Genomic DNA, 21,320 nt, shown 5'->3' with positions numbered 1-21,320 from the left:
TGGAGCCATAACCTCAAACTCACTGCTCTTCAATACTTAGCAAACATTTGGTTGAAATAAAAAACATTTAGGAAGACGTATCTCAATGGCAGTAAAAGGAAAACCATGTTCTTTACTCACAACACTTCCGATGCCAAACGTGTAGATTTTCCACACCATGAAATTCTCCAGTTCTCTGCGAACACCAACTGGGTGTCCAGTGATCCAGTTCAATCCTGGCACTAACAAACCCAGTTAGTATCAGACCATGCAGGTTGAGGGCTCAGTCCCCAAAGACTGCCCCCCCCCATTTCAGACACCAGTCTCAAGTAGTGGATCCCCCGGTTACTCACATTTCTGTCTGACTTGGCTAAAATTGAGGATTCCCATGACAGATGAAGGAGCTCAGAAAATTTCTTCCCAAAATGTGACTCCTTGGTGAGGACTGAACTCTGATCCCTTTCTTTGCCCAAAAATTCCTTTCTAAGGGGGCCTGGTGAGCGATGCCTACAAATGATAAAATCTCAGTAAACAGGTTTTTATGATGTGGTTTACTCCCGACATGATTCCGGTATAGCATCATGTGAAGGATAGAAGACCCTTATCTTAACTCGAGCATTCTATCCTCTGATTCCTGGTCTTTGAACAAAGCCCCTTTCAGCTAATTGTCAACTAAAGAATCTGTAAATCCACTTATGACTTGTAAGCCGACAATTTAAGATGTCCCACCTTTCTGGGCCAAATCAGTGTATGCCTTCCATGTATTGATTTATGACTTTGTCTGTAATCCCTGTCTCCCTGAAATGTATAAAACCAAACTGTAACCCAGCCACAGAGAGCCTACTTGCTCAAGACTTCTTGGACATGGCTCCAGGTCATGATCCTCAAATTTGGCTCAGAATAAATCTCCTTAAATTATTTTACAGATAAAATAAAAAATGATCTGTTTGTTTTCTGTAAAACAAACAAATCACAGAGTGATTACCCAATACCCCTGTGAGGTCCATCTCGAACAATGTCTAAGAAGTATATTTTGGGGTGGCATATCTTGGTTTCCCATACTTCTTTTTTTTTTTTTTTTTTAATTATTTTTTTTATTTTGGGTTTCCCATACTTCTTTACTAAAATAACCTAATTTTCATTCTGATATTCTGCCTTCTCTCCTGTAGCTGACTCACTTCAACCCAACCCCAACTCACAGGTGGGCCCTAGGTGGGCCCTGGGTGGCCTAAGCCAATCATCACATTCCAGTCCCCTGGTCCCACTCATTGGTGGTCCTGTGACCTAAGTTGGGTTTGATTAGAGCAAATCATAGGACTCTTGCTTGGAATGCTGGGAAATTTGCAGGCTTGTGGGTACTCTCTGGATGTGGACAAGGACCTATTGTAGCCACAGGTGCTGCTGGCAGTGTTGGGGCTCATAAAACTGTACCCCAGGATGAGGGCCTCAAAAGCAACCTCAGAAACAAAATGTGTTTCTCTGACCTTCCCCTGCCTTCCTGGCTCTCAGCCCCATTCTCCCCTGAGGCTAGCTGATAGACTAGAATCCCTCTTCCCCAAGACAGGTCGTAAACGCCAGAACCCGCTTTCCCAAAAGCCAGCCATAAAACCTAAAATTACTCCATGTAAAAACTGACCATAAAGAAATCATCTGACCTATACTGTTTGACTGTAGGTCTTAAGACCCCCTTTGAGGAGAGGGCCCTGGCCCCAACCCAGAAGGAAGGAAAGCTGCTCAGAGAGGCCAAGAAGAATCTAGATAGACAGGCCTTGCTGGGTCTATTAGCATTAGGCCATACCTTTTTTGTCCAATGGTATTTCTACAGAGCTGTCCATACTATCGTGGGGTGGGGAGGAGGAAAACTTCCTCTTCACCTCCAGAAGGTCTGCTGAAAGATCAACTCACAATAAGGCAGATTAAAAAGAGAAAGAGATTACAAATTTATTTACCATGTGCACGGGGGGAAAGTCACAGAGTGATTACCCAATACCCAGCTGAGGTCCAGGAGTTTATATGTCCTCATTTTAGGCAGGAGGAGGAGATCAGGGATATAGGGGATCCTGTTGAGAGGCAATAAATGGTTACTAGGGAGGGTGAATAGATACTTGGCAGAATGAATGGGTGGGGGAAACAGATTGACTTATAGATGATTCTCTTTGCAAATTAAAATACACTTGAGAGACAGGTATTGTGTTTAAAATGATTTGGGCCAGGTCTGGTTGCATTCTCTATCGATTCTAAGGGGTGACAGGAACAGGTGGCCCTGGGTCTGGAGGGTGGGAGAGGCGGACTCGGCTCATTGAGAGGCTTGTCCAGCTCGCTGGAGTTCTGAGCTTCTGGTGGGCAACAGGTCTTGTCTTGTGAGGCCCCAGTCCCCCAGGACTAGTGCGGGCGAGTACCCAGCGAGAGAAGGGAGGAGGCAAGGCCACGGTGGCGATGGCCACAGACAGCAAGCTGGGGGCTTCACACCTGCAGGTCCTCAAAGGGTGAGGCTCCCACCTTGTCAAGTCCGACTTCACAGCTGGAAGTTCTGCTTCCTTTAAAGGGAAATGGTATTTTTAAGGAGGCGCCTGCCCAGGGAAATGGAGGTCTGCTTTACAGTTCTTGGTGGGAATATGCAGCTCTCAAGTATTTGAAAAGAAGAGTCCACTTCTGAGAGATTTGCATTTTCAGAAAGCTTTCCATAGCGGGCCAAGGGACGGAGCTTGTGAATGGGGCTTTCTGTGGCTGCCACTCCCGGCGAATAGCACCCGGGCAGAAAGGCAAGGAGGTGCATTCCGTCCCCCCGCAGCTGCAGGCTGAGGAGGTGGGGGCCGCCTTTGCCAGGAGCCCCCCGGGGATTCTAGGGGGAGTTTGTCGTGTCACTTCTCCCCTGGAGGTTTCCAGAGAGCTGGTGTGTGTGAAGTAAACATGTGGCCTGAGTCCCACTCCCGAGGCGCTTTGTTCCAGGCTCTGCAGCTGGCTCTCGGCTGAAGGATGTGGCCCTGTTGGGGACAGACAGGTGGGGCCGTTGGGCTTGGTGGGTGGAGCCTGGCTGCGTGGTGTTTACACGGGGCTCAGCCCCAAGCTCAGGGACTGGCCTGTGTGGGTTGCTAGCACACCCTTGGGCCCCATGCCTAGGTCGCCTGTGCTCTGAAGAGGGGGGCAGAGAGCCTGGAGAAGGGGGGCACTTTAACACTTGACCTGCCAAGTGTTCGCCAAAGATTTTGGCGTCCAGTTCAGGAGCCCACTGAGGGTCCTTGGTGTCCCCCAGGGAGCCGCTGCAGGGATCACAATGAAAAAGATGGAGATGTTTGGCCAACACCCCTCCCCCACTCCCACCCGCTCCACACACATTTGTCCTCCCTGTGGCCTACGGTCAGCCTGTTCAGGGTGTCTTCTTGGAAGGACAAAGACCAGCAGAGCATCAGACAGAGGAGCCCTGGGACTCCATGAGGTCACTGGCCCAATCTTGGGGCTGATTCCAGTGTGTGCACCTGAGATCACAGAGCTGCAAGGTCCAGATGTGCAACTTTAGCTCCCTTAAGGATGCCCCTCGAAGCCACTAACGTGTACGGGACATCATTGTAGGTGAGTTTATTCTGAGATCAGCCTATAGCCTAGACCAAGAAATTACCCTTGATTTTATGTGTGAGATGAACTAGCCAGATAAGGAAATAAAATGGACAGCAAATTAGATCAAATAAAATGCCAGTAGAATAAAAAACCTGACTCCATATATGGCCTCCTTCCCCTAGAAAAGTGTTTCAGAACTATATCCTACTCTCTCTGTCTCTCACTCTTCTTTCCTCCCTCCCTCCCTCCCTCCCTTCCTTCCTTTCAATCCATGCTAAATATTATTGCCCTCTTTCTATATGCTGGGCACTGTTCTAGGAGCTGGTGATATATCCCTGAACAACAAAATAAAGAGATCCCTGTCCCATAGAGCTTACAGACTAGTGGAGGGAGACAGGCAATGACCACCATAAGTAATAAGTCAACTTCGCACTGTGTTAGAAGGGTCTCAGTGCTATGGGGGATAAAAGTAAGTGAGTGAGGGTTTGCAGTTTCAGCATGGACGGACAAGAAACAGCCTCCGTAGCTGGAGCAGAGTAGGCAGGAGGGTAGGGGACCTTGCAAGGACCTGGCTTCTGCTCTGAGTGAGATGGGGAAGCAGCACAGGATTTTAACAATACTTTCTTATGGAAAATTTCAAGAATACACAAAAGTAGTGTAAGAGAGTGTCTTAGTCTGTTCAGGCTGCTATAACAGAAGGGGCTCTGCTCTCTTGTGACCTAATTACCTCCCAAATGCCCAACTTTCTAATACTATTACATTGAGGATTAGGTTTCAATGTATGCATTTCAGGGAGACACAAACATTCAGACTGTAGCAAGGAGGACAAAAATATTTTCCCTCTACCCACCTTTGGTTCATTGGCTGTGTCCTGCCGCTTAGGCTGACAAAAGACAGATTAATAAAGGAAAAACAGACGCTCGTGAATGGGTGCATCACATGCACATGTGCACACACGCACGTGGGGGCACTCAGTGAAGAGTAACTCAAAGAAGTGTCTAGAACTTGGGCTCCAATAGCATCTTAGCAATGGACAATAATTTTGTAGAGAAGTGACAAGACAAAGGGAAAGGACTGAGCTTCTAGGGGTGGCCGATCGTGGGAAGACAAATAAATATGAAGTGACACTAGGTGCCTGCTGGGAGCCCAGCTCTCTTTTAACAACTGCAGCCTTGGGAATCTCCCATGCACACTTCCTCCTTGAAGTTGGTGTATCAGTGCATTGAAAGCACCTGCCACCTACTCACAGAATCGAGCACCGTCAGATGAAACAACTAAACCCGGATGCCACCCTGCAGCAGACTGCAATCCAAACACCAGTGTCGTCGGAATAACCAGATCCCCCAGAACATGGTATGGGCAGTTCACCCGAGTGGGTTGGCGGTGGCCGGCGAGAGGAGAGCAGAGCAAGTGGAGAGAGGGGGGAAAAGGTTTAAAGGAGAATACGGTTCCAGGGGTCCGGCTTCTTCATGGAGCTGGTCAAGCCGGTCCCTTCACCCCAAGTCTGGTGGAAGGCGCGTGGGCTTTTCCACTCACCTGTTTTATGGACCCTTAAACTGAGACCAATCACCCCAGACTTGGACAGACCTCTTCTTTTTAACTCTCAACCTCCAAGCCCCTCCTGGAGGAGTCCGAGCCTGGCTCTCCTGCTGCAGCCCTGCGGCTGGGACCAGACCCCCTTCCCCAGACACTTTCCTGCTTGGCCGCCGGCGCTGCTCCGCACTCCAGCAGGGAGGCACCTCCAGGCTCTCCCGTCCTCGTCCTTTGCCAGCTCACGGCTTGGTTCCTCCTGGCTTTGGCAGAAGTGCATTTCGGGACACTGGCAAGGGAGCTTTGCCAGTTCTAATCCCTGCTCTGACCTCCCGTGACTGGCTGTGTGAGGTGTGACAATGTTTATGCTGTCCCTGCATTTACAGAGGAGGAGCTGCCTGGGGACAGAGGGTCTTCCCCAGTCTCCTGGTGAAGCCAGAGCCTGTAACAGGAACGTGAAGAGCTGTCCTCCCTCTGGTGGGTTGTTGGTGGCTGTGAGCCTGGTTTCCTGCCCTGCTTAACCCCAATATGGCCCTGAACCCGGGCCTGGGCAGAGAGGCTGCACTGCAGGTGTTCCCCTGAGTCTTAGGACCGGCTTGCATGGCAGCTCATTTGCCTGGATCCTTGTCACTCAGTTGTTCCACTTGTAACTCAAGGATGGCCTGAATGCCAGGCTTCACAGCCACTGGGGGATGGTTGTCCTCCAAGAGTGGAGGTGGGAAGGATGGAGACCAGAGGTGTATCTGAAAGGCTCAGGACTTTTCAGCTTGTCCTGTGTCACTGACACAGTGAGCTGGAGGGGCCAGGTGGGCAGCTGCAGGAGCGTGGGCTTCCTGGGATTGGTTCTGCCCTTCGCTCCTTGTGCCTCCTTCCCGACTTCCTCTCCCACCCTTGGATGGATCGCTGCAGTGGGACAGACCTGACTTCCTCAAGGATAACCAACCTATCGTCTTGAGATCATGTTCACGGCAGGGTCTGAGCCCAGCCTGGTGAAGACGCTAGACTCAGAGGCCCAGTCTCGGCTAGGCTGGCCCCAAACTCGCAGCCACAGCAGCCTTCGTTCTTGCACCATGTGCAGAAATGTACCTGGTCGCTCTTCTTTTTAGCTCTAAACTTCCCTCTCAAGAGCACTTTGAAATGAGCTGTGATCAAAATCCTCCTTATCCACTGATCACATTTACAAACCACTCTGAGTACAACGGCCTAACACATATCTCAACTTATCCCACAGTGGCCCCCGTGACGACAGGCCTGTTCATTTATGAGAGCCTGTCGTGTGCTGGGAAGGACTTGAGAGAAGCAGACCCTGCCTCCAGGACCTAACAACAGAGGGGAGGAGCGGACATGCCTAGAGAGCTGCGCGCAGCGGGATGCAGATGGGCGCCCTGGCACGTGACCACGTGGCACGCACAGTTTCCACTCTTCGAGAGTGATCGCTGTGGTCTACGACAGGTAACATGGGCCCCAGGGTAAGGCGGGGGGACACAGCGTTTTCAGCCAAGCCCCAATGGCGTATTGTCACGGACATGCGATCGGCATTTTGGGTGGATTAATTCTTGATTGTGTGGACTGTCCTGTGCGTTGCATTCTTGGCCTTCACCAGTGATGGTCCAGAGCATCCTCCAGTCACCGTGACAACCAGCACTGCCCCACACATTTCCCTGGCGGTGGGAGGACACCACTGCCAAGGGTCTACGGCTCAGGGCAGCTGTGCGTTCTCTCCCCCGGCCACATGGCTGGTGCTGGTGGGTGGTGGGGAGCAGGGGGCGAGCACAGGGTCCTGGCTGCAGCCCAGACCCAACTGGAGTGGGCGCCCAGTTGGGCGCCCAGCATCCATTCCCTTTTCTTTTGGTAACAAGTTACCCACATGGCCGTTTGGAAGCCGATCCCTTCCCTGCTCTCAGCCCTCTTACTTGCCGTGGACTTTACCCTCAAGTTCCAAAGGGGGCTGTGCAGCTCTCACCTGGCCGGTCAGCACGTGGGGCCAGGAGCAGCACGGGACCTGATAGAGCCGTGAGGCCGGAACACAGGCCGGCTCACCCGCGCTGCTAGACGTGGCCTTAGAAAGCTGCTGCTGCTGCAGCTAGAAGGGGACCGACTGTAAAAGCAGAGACAGAGCAGTGGGGGTCTGGGGACATGGCCTGTGCCCTGAAGCAAGCCACGTCTGAACCGGAACTCTCTCTTGACTTTTGTAGGAGCCAATACATTCTCATTTTGCTTAATTTAGTTCAGATCAGGTTGGCCAATATTTACAACAGGAGACTTCGATATGCCGGAGAAAGGAGGTGTCTTCATTCCAGAGGGGCCAGGCTGCCCAGAAGCAGCAGCCATGAGGCCCTTGGTCCCCTCCAGCGTGTTGTCTACAGACCCCTTCATCCTGACCTGCAGGGAGGACCTCAACATGACCCCCCACACACAGCCTGGAAGCCAGCATTCTTCGGGAGGCTGGCTGCCCGGAGAGGGTCCCTGTCAGTCTCGGGTGCCCCTCCTAACCCCTAGTGTCTGTTCAGGAAAGGAAATTCTGGGCTTGGGAGGTGGCAGTAGGTAGGCCAGCTCCCTGCTCCCACCCCCCAGGCTGTCCTGCTGTCCCAGACCGACCAGTTCTTGGAGGCACAGCAGGTCACCTGGTATGGGTGTCCGGACCCCTTACAGGCATTCAGTGTAGTCGCTGCTCCAGGGCCAGTGACTCCCAGCAACACATCTACATTTCTCTGTGAGGGGTGAGGGGCTTCCTCTGCGGGGGAGTGGGGGACAAAATCCCTGGGAATGAACCTCCTCCCTGCCCGTAGCAAGGACAGACAGGCTATAAACACCCCAGCTCCCCCTCCCTCGGGAGGGATTACTTTGCCATGTGGTGAGAGTTCCACCATCTCTCAGGGTGGCCTCAGCAGGATCGGGCTTTGGTCACCCTCAGTGGCCACTGCAGCAGTACTGTCTGTCCTCCCTCCCTGGGGGACACCCCTCTCCCCTACTGGTGTTTGCTGGGATCACCTGGAACCCAGACGACTCCCGCTGCTGCTCAGGAGCTAGAGGTAGAAGCACACCAGGCACCGGCTGGGTGCAGCCACATCACCAGGACTAACCGGGAGGCTGCAGGACAGGCTGCCCCCATCACAGGTGACACTAAAAGAAGCCATTTCCTAAAGACACAGTGTTCCTGGGCACAGGGCCTGTGTCCTCCAAGGTACAGGGAGCCAGCACATTTCTACTGTTCCTGCTAACTGGGACCACCACGGGACACAAGTGACGATTGATGTTAGGTATTGAATTAGGCTTTATAATTCCTTCTTTTACAGCGGGAAAATCTAAAACCAATCATTTGTTCTGTGGGTGTGTGCACAGAAAGTTGTTCCCCCTTGGGTCTGAGGCCCTAAGCAGGAATGACAGGCTCCCACTCTGATTGACCTGTGGCTCAAAAAATCACCAGGGCCCCCACAGGTACCTCCCTACCCATTTGCCAAGTCCAACTTTTACCTCTCAGAGTAAAACACAATAGAAAAACAGGATTCTTTTGTTTCTTTTTTTTTTTTTTTTTATTTTGGTGACAAGTGAGATCCTTTGATGGAAACTGGATCTGTAAAAAAATAAGGACAGAGCCATTAGCATAGACACAACCCCGTGACCTGGAACTCTGGTGGCTTTTCAGTTTTACAACCTCACGGTGAGGGTTCAGCAGCTTCGATTCTTCGGTGGAAAAATAAATCATTTAGGATTCACATTTCTTCCACTCTTCATGTCCACTCTCCCTCCTTTCAGCCAAACCCGCCTGGCAGTGACACCCTTTGCACAGCGCCTGGCATGTACCAGCTCAGCCAGGGCCAGCGCCTCCCCTGTTTCCTCCCCGCCCCCCCCCAGATTCGGTGGAACCTCCCTCCCCAAAGCCAGGTTGTGGTGGGGAGTTTGATCACATTCGGTGCCCGAAAGAGGTGGGAAAGAAGCCCCTTGCTGTTGGTGCCTTCTCATCAGCCGAGGGAGAGGTTCCCCAAGCTTTAGGAAAGAACATTCTAGAAGCATCTTTCCCTAAAGAGGAGGCAGCTCTGCTACTGTCATCAGATGCTTCTTTACTCTGCAGGCAGAGAAGGACATCCAACGGCGGATTTCCCTTCCACAGTGACTGAGAGCTGAGTCTCAGGGGTCAGGAGGGTCCCATGTACCCCTGCAGTGCACCTGTGTCACCCCACACTGACTTTCACGCTAATTCCAGGGCGGCTTTCACTGGCTAAAGCACTTCCGTGCGTGTTCAAGTCCATCCTGGGAACGGCTAAATTGCCTTCTAAAACCACTCTTTCCTGCTGTGGTCGCTGGCCCTCTGCTACCTCCCCAGCGCCCACCAAGACATGCACCCACCTCACTCCCTCCTTGTTGGCAGGAGCCCGGCTGGTTTCGATGCCCATCCCTGCTTTGCCCAGCTGGAGGGACGCAGCCCCAACCCAGGGCTGGAGGTAGGTCTAGACTGGTCTAATCTAGTTGTGATAACTCAACCTCCTTTGTTCCTAATAAGCACTAAAACGTCAGGGCTTTAATTAGACCCTTAGACCCACAGCGTCAGTTAAATGACACGAGGAGATGACACCACAGCCTGGGCTCTGGCAAAGGCAGGTCTGGAAGAAGCCGGGGTCTGCTGGTTCAAACACATCTCACGCACTCATTGCCGGTTAATGCTGATCCCGCCACTGGATTGCAAGTAGTCACTGCAGCGACAATCCGACAAAAGCAGCAGGGCAGGCAGGCGGGGAAAGCTCATTGGAACCAGTTGGGCACAGGCTCCGTCTGAGGGCAGCCAGGGTCGCCTGCGAGAGTCATGCCAGCAGACCCTGAGGCCAGGAACAAGTCAGTCAGCTCTTAAGCTTTGCTTGAGAGGCTGGAAGCTTGGGCCAGCTGTAAAGGCCACCTCTATTCAGAGAAGTGCCAGGGCTCCACGCACCTGGCGGACCGTGGGCCTGGGGGATTGTTCACAAGGTGTCAGTTATGTAGTAGGCAGCTCCCAGGGCCCCTAGAGCCACAGCAACAGTCCCGAGGGCTTGGAGGACACGAGTCACGAGCACTGGCGAGTTTTCTTGAAGGTTTTCTGTAGAGCAAAGCAGAAAGCAGGGGTCACGGGAAGCCGGGCTTCAGTGCCCGACGACGGGCAGGAGAAAGTGGAAACCACGCGGTCCCCTCGGCACTGTGGGAATTGCCCAGCTCCCCACCGTCCATCTTCCTCTCAGGAGAACACTTAATCCCCCCACAAATCCCTACCACAAGGTTGCCCGGGCTCTGAGGATGAGCCGGCCTGGGGCGCCGGTGGCCCTGGCCGTGCAGAGGGGAACAGGTCAGGAGGGCGGTCGAGGGTGCCCTGCCAGGCCTCCTGCTAAACACCTCTCACCCAGTGTCTTCCTCAAGCCTCACAACAACCCTGTAAGGTAGGTTCTATCATTTCACTCCATTTTAGAGAGAAGAAACCTCAGGAAATAATATTAACATACTACACCCACTACAACGGCAGGGAAAATAGATGATTACGCTAATAATTGTGAGCAAGGCATTCCAAAATGCAATGTCCATTTTGATAAAAATCCTACTAAAGTAGGAATTCTCACTTAATATGAATGTGTGTTTAAAGCCAGGAGCCAACACTACACCCCATTGAGAAATGCAAAGATTGTGGATGCAGGTGCTAAACTTTGAACAGTATTAAGACTACAGGTTTTACCCTGGCCGGACTGGGTCTCCTCCCTTCCCCTGTCACTTTCCTAATTCTGAGCCTTGCTTCTGCCTTTCCATCCCCCTAGAAGGCTCCCCCTTTGCATTTGAAGCCATAGAGGACCCCAAGATCCTTCTGGACTCGGCTTATGTGCTGTTGGTACTACAACATCCACCTGGACTCCCGTTCAGAAGCAAGCGCTCTCTTGTTCTGAAACCCGTGGAGCCTCTCCTGCAGGACACGGAGCCTTTTCTATCTCACATCTGAGTTTCTAAAGGCCTACCATGCAGACTGTCCACATTTTAAGGGCAAAGTTCCCTGTTCTGGTTTCCCTCATAGTACCTAATAGCCCAGGCAGAGGAGGTTTCCTTCAATAACACTTGCTGGTTTTACACTATGAACCCTTGGCATGATGTGGCAGTGCTAAGCGTGTGGCAGGCAGGCCCTTCCTTGAGGGAACTTAGTAGGTGGCTGAGTATGTTTTGGCTCCAGGCATGTTCTCCCTACATGCCCCATGTGTGTTGGCTTCTTTTCAGATGTAGGAGAGATGGAATTTTTCAGTACAGACAGGGGAGGGGACTGTCTCGGGGAGGAACAGGATGGGGGTGGGGTGGGCTCTGCTCCAGGGCTAGGGGTGTGGGTCCCCAAGGGGAAGGGCCTCTTCCTGGAGATGTGTCAGCCCCTGAGGTGTGTGGGTGAGGCCCCTCCCGGACCATGCACTGAAGAACGGTGACATCTTCAGTCTGTTCCCCTGACCTGGACAGGGTCTTCCCTGAAGGACAGCAGCAGCTATGACATTTCTCCTGGCTTTGTAGAAGAGAAAAGAAGGGCAGATACTGTGGGTGATGCCTTGTGGGCTGCCACTGCCACACCAACCTGGGGACACCTGTCCCCTGTGGGGACTTCCAGAAAGAGCCTGACAGCACTCCGAAGGGGGCTGAGGTCGTGCTATTGTGTGGATGGGGCGTGTGAGTTAGAATCAGTTTCTATCACTAGATTCTGGGGGAGATTCACATGCAGGCCAGAAGCCTAGGGCCCCGGCCTGTGGTACGGGCATGGAGAAGGCCAAGGAGGTGAAAGGCCAGAGCGACATGGAATTTATAAGGGCTGAGGAGAGTGTGCTCTCAGGAGGGGAGGGTGCCTCTGGAGAAGAGAAAAATGAAATCTCTATAAAGAAGCAATTCCCAGGATGGAATTGCAAACTGGCAGCTCTCTGTGCAGGCAGGCACCTGGGGTGGGGCCGGCCAGAAAGGGCCCTGCCTGCCAAACGCAGGAGTGGTAACCCAGAGGGAGGGCTTCCCAAGAGGAAGGAAGTTACACACGGTTGCTAATAAGGTCTGGGGACAGAGCCTGGCCCTGGGAACTGTGTGCCCTGAGGTTCCAGCTCCCTGTAATCAGAACCTGTAGAAGGTGAGGAGGCTCGGGATTCCTCTCCCTGGTACGAACTGCCAGTCCCGGGGCAGAAGGACATCGAAGATGCGGCTATGGCACAGCCCCAGACGACGGCAGCAAGCGTTGCTGCCGGGGCATGCGGCACAGGAGCAGGAATACGGGCCCACAAGCGTCTCAGGCCCTGGGGGACAGAGAAGGAGAGAGATGAGGATGCACCTGCACGAGGAGGCTGAGCACAGCCTGGAACACAGTCCCCGCAGGCTCCACCAACAACCAAGCTGCTCACGTGGCAGCGGCAAGATCACCGGGGGAAGCCCTAGACTTTCTAAAGGCATCCACGAAGATTTGGGACAGAACCGCCCAAGGAAGGCAGTTCTTCTGCAAAAGGTCCTCTTACCCAATGGAAGAGACAACTAACTGCATGGGAAAGTGGCTGTTCTATATAGACTGGTGCTACCTAGCAACAATAATGGTGATAACTGTCATAGCATGTGATAGCTTACACCTGTCGGTGCTCCGTACGTCACATCGCTTTCCATCTCATTTAATTGTCACAACAATCCTGTGAAGTGGAATATTGTTAGTCTCGTTTTACAAATAAGGAAACTGAGGCTCAAAGAATATAAGGGATGTGCCCTTGTAATGAGTAGATTGCAGAAGTGGTCTTCAACTCAGGACTTTTAACTTTTAATTCAGTGAAAACTCTTGCCACGGAATTTGTAGAAAGTCAAACGTGCGGGTGACTGCTCACCCCATGAGAGGTTGCACTGAGATTCCTGGAACTGGAGCTGCCATGTTCCATTTATAATGTTGATCCACCCAGAAGACAACCACTGCTCTGGTGTATAGCGCGGGAAATACTTTCCCAAACTTATCTCCCATTTCTGTCCTCCTCTGGTGTAGATCCCAGCAGAGCTCAGAGAAGGCACGCTGTGTTGCTGGGCAAGAGAATTTCTGGCTGGATAATCCCCTCCTGTTACTGTTTCCTACTCAGCTTCTTGATGGAGCGACACATTCTGCGAACCCTAAGCTCATGAAGCCCACGGTCAACTCCGCAGACTCAATACACTTTCTGCTTAGATCTGCCCATGACACAGTTTTCCTGGGATGGGGAAAAGGAGGATTCTAAAGGCAATACTTATCTTTTTTTTTTTTTAGTTTAAAAAACATTTTTATAATAAATCAAAATATAATTCCCAGGCCGTAACATCACCCTTTTGGAGTGTTCAGTGGTTTTCAGTGTATTTACAAAGTTGTTTGACCATCACCACTAATTTCAGAACATTTTCATCTCCCGCAAAAGAAACCCCATCACTATTATCTGTCTCTCCCCGTGCTCCCCTCCCCTCACTGGCAATAAATTTGCACTATTCTGAGCATTTCATGTAAATGGGATCATATAACATGTGGAGTTTTTTGAGAACTGGCTTCTTTTCTGTAGCCTAATGTTTTCAAGGTTCATCTGTGTCACAGCATGTATCAGCACATCGTCTCCTTTTATTGCCAAATATGATTTCATTGTATTGTGGTATTTCATATTTGCTTTGCTTATCCATTCATCAGTTTATGGAAATTTGGGTTGTTTACACTTTTTGGTTATTATGAATGCTGCTGTGAACATTTGTGTACAAGTTTTAGTGTGGGTGTATATTTTTAATTCTCTTGGGTGTATACCCAGGAGTGCAACTGCTGGGTTATATGGTGACTTCATGTTCCTCTGAGGAAGTGCCAGACTGTTTCCATGGCAGCTGCACCACGTTACATTCCCACCAGCAGTGTATGGGGCTCCAATCTCTCTGCATCCTCATTAACACTTGTTAGTGCTCATCTTTTGATCATAGCCTTCCTAGTGGAAGACTTCTGTTTTCTTGAGCTACATTAATTTCTGCATACAAAAAGGCTTGGATTTTAGGAAGTACAGTTCCTCATCCTGTATCTCCAACACCCCCCCCCCATTCTGGCTCTAAGGAAAGAAACCTTTGGAAGAAGCCTGGGGTGTCCACTGTAACCACTGTCACACCATCAACGCTTTTTGATTGCCTCCTCAATAAGCCAAACTATTCTCTGGGGAGAGTCACGTGCATTCAATAAAAGATTTGGGAATGGAAAATTTTACTTTCTATGGATACCAGTTCTGAAGACCATAATGCAGAAATGTGTATCTCGGTGGCTGATGATCACAATATATGCAACATGTAACACTCAAAATCATTACCGCATATCAAGAATGGATTGATTTTTGGCCACAGAAAGATTATTGGCATGGCTACACCTTGGATTTAGCACTCTCTCTCACATCTCTCATCTATTTTACACCCACGCCAGCCCAGAGGGGTAAGCTGTGGCCACAGAGCCATGGCAGTGGTTCACAGCAGATCCAGGAGACACTCAGAGAAGGAGGTTCTTTCTCTCGGGGAGACCATCAGGTCTCCTGGAATTGAAAGGTCAGTGCTGTGGTTAAGAGTGAGGATTTCGGAGTCAAGAACAGACTGAGCTTCCTCTCTGAGTGCCACCGGAGCCTCCTCAAGAGTGAGTTGTTCATCGAGAAGAACAGAGACCTCCCCAACAGCCTTTATGAAGCGAATATTACTCTGATACCAAAACCAGGAAAGGATGCAACAAAAAAAGAAAACTACAGACCAATATCCCTAATGAATATAGATGCAAAAATTTTCAACAAAATCTTAGCTAACTGAATCCAGACGCTTATCAAAAAAATAATCCATCACAACCAAGTGGGCTTCATCCCAGGGATGCAGGGATGTTCAACATACGTTCAACATATGTAAATCTATAAATGCAATTCACCACATAAACAGAAGCAAAAACAAAGACCACATGATTCTTTCAATAGATGCAGAAAAAGCTTTGACAAAATTCAACACCCTTTCATGATACGAGCACTTAATAAAATAGGCATAGAAGGGACATACCTAAAAATGATACAAGCCATGTATGACAGACCCATAGCCAACATCATACTGAATGGGGAAAAACTGAAAGCATTCCCACTTAGAATCGGAACCAGACAAGGCTGCCCACTATCTCCACTTCTATTCAACATAGTGCTGGAAGTCCTGGCTACAGCAATCAGACAGGGAAATGGAATTAAAGGTATCCAAATAGGGGCAGAAGAGATCAAACTTTCACTGTTTGCTGATGATATGATATTATATCTAGAAAACCCCAAAGATTCAGCCAAGAAGCTCCTGGAACTGATAAATGAATTTAGTAAAGTCTCAGGATACAAAATCAATACACAGAAATCAGAGGCATTCATATACGCCAACAACAATCTAATTGAGAACCAAATCAAAGACTCAATTCCCTTCACAATAGCAACAAAGAAATTAAAGTACTTAGGAATATACTTAACCAAGGAGATAAAAGACCTCTAGAGGGAGAACTATGAAACACTGAGGAAGGAAATAGCAGAGGATGTAAACAGATGGAAATCTATACCATGCTCGTGGATCGGCAGACTCAACATCATTAAAATGTCTATACTACCCAAACTGATCTACAGATTCAATGCAATACCTATTAAAATCCCATCAGCATTTTTCACAGATATAGAAAAAATAATTTTACGCTTCGTATGGAACCAAAGAAGACCCCGAATATCAAAAGCAATTCTAGGCAACAAAAACAAAATGGGAGGCATTAATATGCCAGATATCAAACTATACTACAAAGCTGTAGTAATTAAATCAATCTGGTATTGGCACAAAAATAGAAATATTGACCAGTGGAACAGATGTGAGAATCCTGATATAAAACCATCCTCATATAGCCATCTAATCTTTGACAAAGCAGACAAAAGCATACACTGGGGAAAAGAATCCCTTTTCAATAAATGGTGCTGGGAAAACTGGATAGCCACTTGTAGAAGGCTAAAGCAGGACCCACACCTTTCACCTCTCACAAAAACCAACTCACACTGGATAACAGACTTAAACCTAAGGTATGAAACTATTAGAATTGTAGAGGAAAATGTTGGAAACACTCTCCTAGACATCGGCCTAGACAAAGAGTTTATGAAGAAGTCCCCAAAGGCAATCACAGCAGCAACAAAAATAAATAAATGGGACATGATCAAACTAAAAAGCTTCTGCACAGCCAAAGAAATAGTCATGAAAGTAAACAGACAACCTACAGAATGGGAGAAAATTTTTGCATCCTACGCATCCGATAAGGGGCTGATAACTAGAATATACTTAGAACTCACGAAAATCAGCAAGAAAAAATCAAATAACCCTATTACAAAGTGGGCAAAGGACTTGAACAGAAACTTTTCTAAAGAAGACAGAAGAATGGCCAACAAACATATGAAAAAATGCTCGAGATCTCTAATCATCAGGGAAATGCAAATCAAAATCACAATGAGATATCACTTAACCCCAGTGAGAATGGCCTTTATCAAAAAGTCTCCGAACAATAAATGCTGACGTGGATGCGGAGAGAGAGGAACACTCCTACACTGCTGGTGGGACTGCAAACTGGTTCAACCTCTGTGGAAAGCAATATGGAGATACCTTAAAGCGATACAAGTGAATCTACCATTTGATCCAGCAATCCCATTGCTGGGCATCTACCCAAAAGATTCAGTGACACTCTACAAAAAAGACACCTGCACTCGAATGTTTATAGCAGCACAATTCATAATTGCAAGACTGTGGAAACAGCCCAAGTGCCCATCAATCCAAGAATGGATTAATAAAATGTGATATATGTATACCATGGAGTACTATGCAGCTCTAAGAAACAATGGTGATATAGCACATCTTATATTTTCCTGGTTAGAGCTGGAACCCATACTACTAAGTGAAGTTTCCCAAGAATGGAAAAACAAGCATCACATATACTCACCAGCAAACTGGTATTAACTGAGCAGCACCTAAGTGGACACATAGGTACTACAGTAATAGTGTACTGGGCAGGGGGGAGGGGGCGGGTATATACATACATAATGAGTGAGATGTGCACCATCTGGGGGATGGTCATACTGGAGACTCAGACTTGTGGGGGGAGGGGGAAATGGGCATTTATTGAAACCTTAAAATCTGTACCCCCATAATATACCAAAATAAAAAAAAAAGAGTGAGTTGTTTAACTCCTATAAGCCTCAGTTTCCCCATCTATAAAACAGAGATAACAGAACCTTCTTCGTAGGACTGTCAAATGAGAAGATTAACTCAGACAGCTGAGCTGAATGAGAGGTACACAGTAAATGCTAAGTGATAAAAATTAGCTGTCACCAATTATTGTTAGGATAAACCAGCCCACTTCCTAAACTTCACTTGAATTCCCTCTACACAATCCAATGCTTGTTCAGACTCTGTTTGGCTCCCAAGAAGATGCGGAACCACTTTTCCCAACAGCCATTGCATTTTCAGACAGAGCTAATTTTCCCAAAGTTTTTAATGTTGAGCAGAAATTTGTCTCAAGTGTCTTCCATGGATAAGGTTGCCATTTTAGCAAATAAAAATACAGGGTGCTGAGATACACATACTAAAAAATTATTAGTTGTTTATGTAAAATTAAAATTTAACTGGGAATCTTATACTTTATCTGGCTACCCTATCCATGGGCCCTTAATCAGACCTACGGGGACAACATGGAACAAGGCTACTCACATCTACCCGGCAGAGTGATATCCTCCAGTTCCCTCAACCAACTGTCATACGCCAAATGGTTCTTGCCTACCTGGACCCCTTAACCTGGACTATCTTCTTTGAACTAGTTTTTTTGGCACCTTTTACAGCCCACAAGGATAGCCGGATATAAGGGAATATGACCACCTCCCTTGCTCTAAACCATATACTTCTATTAATGCAACCTTGGTTTTTTATTTTTTAGCAGTCACAAGGCACTACTGACTTCTAATGAACAAGTATTACTACAATATATGTGTGTGGTTGTCTTCAATGAGACCCAGGATGGTAGGGAATGACAAAACCCAGGCATCCTGGTCTCTTGGGTAGAAACAAAAAACAAACCTTCACACGTCACAAGCACAGTTCCAGAATACATGTTAACCTTGCACCACGCTCCTAACCCTGCACCAGCCTCTGGGCTGCCCCTGGGCCTCCACCAGCAGGAAGGCTAGGACTGCTCAAGCTAGAAGATGGCCCACCTGTTGTCCTTGTTTTCTGGAATTGAGGGACTAGGCTGGTGTCAGCGGTCGGACATAGGCTCCCAGAGAAGCGGCGGATATTGGAAGCTGAAAAAGCTTGCGGGGCATGCTCCTGGGAGGTGGTTTCAAGGCTAGATTGTTGCAGAGAGGACTCCGGGCTGGTTCTCTGCAGGGTGGACTCCGGGCTGGGCCTCAGCGGAATGGGCTCAGAGCTGAGCTTCAGCGGCGTGGCCTCGGGGCTGGGCTTCGGTGGCGCGGGCTCCAGGCGCAGCTTCCGTGAGGGGGACTCGGGGCTGGGCTTCCTCGAGAGGCCCTTGGGGCTGGGCTGCTGTGAGGCGGACTCAGAGCGCGGCGAGGTGGAGTGGTGGGAGTTCGAGTCTCGGCGGCGTCGGGCCTCTACCTTTTTCTTCTTGACCTTCTTCATGGCGGGGCCTCCCATCCTAAACGTGGACCTACATGGAGCTGCCTGGTCTCCTGGCTCCCTCCTGCAGGAACCGTGTGCCCTCTGCCTGAGGAGTCTGGCTCTGGCCCCCCGACTGGACCCAGGCCCCACAGAGGACAGTCACCCGCACCTCCTGTGAGGTCATAGAAGCCAGGGTGGCTCCCATGGCAGGGCTCCGGGGACAGTCTTCTCTGCAGACACCAGCAAGGTGTCCTCCCTCCTCCCGAGCTGCGGGGACAGAGAGAGGGCAGCGGCTGCCCTGCCCCTCACAGGCCTGGTTGTGCCTGGTTGTGAGGCCGGTGACAACCACAATTCTGTGACCGGAGCGCCACCTTCAGACACCTCTCTGCTGGCGTGTTCCTGAGTTCATGTGAGCTATCTGTTTTGCTCTTAGACACGCAGCATGTGATGCTCAGCTCTGTCACTGGTTTCCACATACCAAAAAAAAAAAAAGAAAAAAAAATCTGTGCTCATGATGCATTTTATGAGTTTTAGGTCACTTTCCTGAAGATTTGGAGCTTCTTTGAAGGCTTCACTGTCTGTGGCCCAGAGCCTTCCACCATCTCACAGTAACCTTCCCCTTCCCCCAAAGCCTTCTCGGGCCTGGAGCGGGTACCCCTACTTTTACAAGAACGCTTGCATTTGGCGGAGAATTTTCCTAGAAGACATAACAGCCATTCAGAAAACTAAAACTTTCTCAAACTCATTACATTGGCAACCCCAGACTGACCATCTCCCAAACTCCAAACTGGTAGGGCGAGCAGGGAACCACAAAGCTTTCTTTAAATTAATGTGATTTTCATTTTAGGATGGAAGAGGGAAACCTCACACTTTGCCACATAAAAGGCCTGCAGATTGGAAAACTCTACTTGCACGACTTAGGTGAGCATGTGACTGCTAAACCCATGACCTACAGCCTGAGGGGACAATACTGAGCCCCAGGATGAGGTTTAGGGCAGACCTAGCACAAAAAGGGCTCACAGGAATCCCCACACAGGGCCAATCGTGGAATGACAGGACCTATTTTAGGGCTTCTAGAGCCTGAAAAGACCTTAACTATTATCTTCTTGCAGAAGAGGACACTAAGGTTGAGGAAGTTGAGCTGCTTTTCCAAGGCCACACAGCGGCCTTGGGCAGGGCTAAATTCCAGCGCAGGGTTCTACCTTTTCATGGCCCCGGAAGGCAATAGGGAGGCAGATAATTATACAGGCTTCAAAGTTAATGAATTAAAAAATCCCTGAGAAGATTGAAGAAAACAAACAAGCAATGGCATGAAGGGTTAGAACTAAAGGGAACCTCAGACTGAGCGTGCTGGGTTGTATTTGGTTGACTTTGGCATGAGGAGGTGCAGGGAGCAGATGAGTCTAGGAGAATGTGGCAATTCCCTGAAGTCACGACAATGGGTCCCGAGAGGGGATCCCAGTTGGAATCAGAGAGCCTGGAAACCCAAGTCAGGAACCCCGTTGGGGTTTAGCAAACAGGTCTGGGACTCCTAACTGGGTTTTCAGGTACCAATGGGCTTTGACTGAAGGCCTCAACCTGGTTTAAATTAGGGTTTCTCACCCTCAGCCCGACTGGCACTTAGGGCTGGGTGATTCTTTGCCGTGGGAGCCTGTCCCGTGTATTGCAAGAATTTTACCAGCATCTCTGGCCTGTATCTACTAGCACTTCCTCCTACCCCATGACAACCCCAAAATGTCTCCAGACATTGCCAAAAGTCCCCCGTGGGTGGGGTGGGGTGTCAAATTGCTCCTGGTTGAGAACCATCAGTTTAAATGACTGAGATGGGGGCAGACACATACAGGTAGCAATGAAAGAAACATTCCATTTCACCCGACAGGCCCAAACGATGCACAGAGAACAGGTCTGTGTCCCCCAGGATAGAGGTGGAGGAGACACAGAGGGCAGGCTTAGGGATAAGTGGGGAGTTTTTCTATGGCGGCAGCAAAAGTATGTGTGGGTTCGTTAGGAAGGGTGGTCCCAGGAAGCAGGGAGAGCGCGGTCACGGGACAATGAGAGGTGGTCCCAGAAGGACGAGGAAGAATGGCACTGCAATGGCTCCTTACTAGAATGTCTTCCATGGTCTCTCTGCCTTCGGCTTGAGCACAAATTCCTAGCCCAGAAGCCTGACTCTGGTATAATCTGATCACAGCTCACTGCCCCAGGCTTAATTGCCACCACGCTGCTACCTGTGTCCGGCTCTAGCCAACCATGAGCACCAGAAGTCTTATGAACAGGCCTGACTTTCCTGCATTTTCTGAAGCCCTTCCCCTCCATCACTAACCCTCATCTTTGTCAAAACATTTCCCATGGTCAAGTGGATCCATCTCTTAATAAAGCCTTTCTTGAGATCCCCAACTGGAAGCCGTCTTTCCCTGAGACTCAGAGCAACTGTTTGTATGACACCAATCACAATCTGCACAACATTAGAATTATTTCTGTCCTTGTTTTCTCTCTCATTCCCGACCCCTGGACTGTGGGTACCACAGAGGGCCACCGTGCAGAGGAGGGGCTCAGCGCAAGCTGCTCGAAGTGAGCGAAGGTGCAGGTGGGAGGGAGACAGCAGGGAGCTGTGAGAGCAGGCAGGCGCCTGTGGGTGGCAG

General features: G+C 49.6%; 1 protein-coding gene and 1 long non-coding RNA gene across 2 annotated transcripts; one reads left to right on the top strand and one right to left on the bottom strand.

The window, feature by feature from the left end:
- Positions 1 to 8,574: 8,574 nt before the first annotated feature.
- SPATA3 (spermatogenesis associated 3) lies at positions 8,575 to 18,836 on the bottom strand. Its single transcript, XM_076006030.1, has 4 exons — positions 18,276 to 18,836; positions 12,149 to 12,320; positions 9,412 to 10,132; positions 8,575 to 8,638 (listed from the first exon to the last, which is right to left on the bottom strand). The coding sequence occupies exons 1-3, from the start codon at positions 18,712 to 18,714 to the stop codon at positions 10,027 to 10,029; spliced, it is 717 nt and encodes a 238-aa protein (XP_075862145.1). The 5' UTR covers positions 18,715 to 18,836; the 3' UTR covers positions 8,575 to 8,638; positions 9,412 to 10,026.
- Positions 18,837 to 18,932: 96 nt separating this feature from the next.
- LOC105862884 (uncharacterized) lies at positions 18,933 to 21,075 on the top strand. Its single transcript, XR_001150267.3, has 3 exons — positions 18,933 to 19,087; positions 19,526 to 19,599; positions 20,870 to 21,075. It is a non-coding gene; the product is annotated as an uncharacterized LOC105862884 (long non-coding RNA).
- The last annotated feature ends 245 nt before the right edge of the window (positions 21,076 to 21,320 follow it).

The sequence above is a fragment of the Microcebus murinus genome, chromosome 8, assembly GCF_040939455.1.
Source record: "Microcebus murinus isolate Inina chromosome 8, M.murinus_Inina_mat1.0, whole genome shotgun sequence".
Lineage (NCBI taxonomy): Eukaryota > Metazoa > Chordata > Mammalia > Primates > Cheirogaleidae > Microcebus > Microcebus murinus.
The sequence above is the reverse complement of the archived record's forward strand: the minus strand, read 5'-3'. Positions and strand labels throughout refer to the sequence as shown.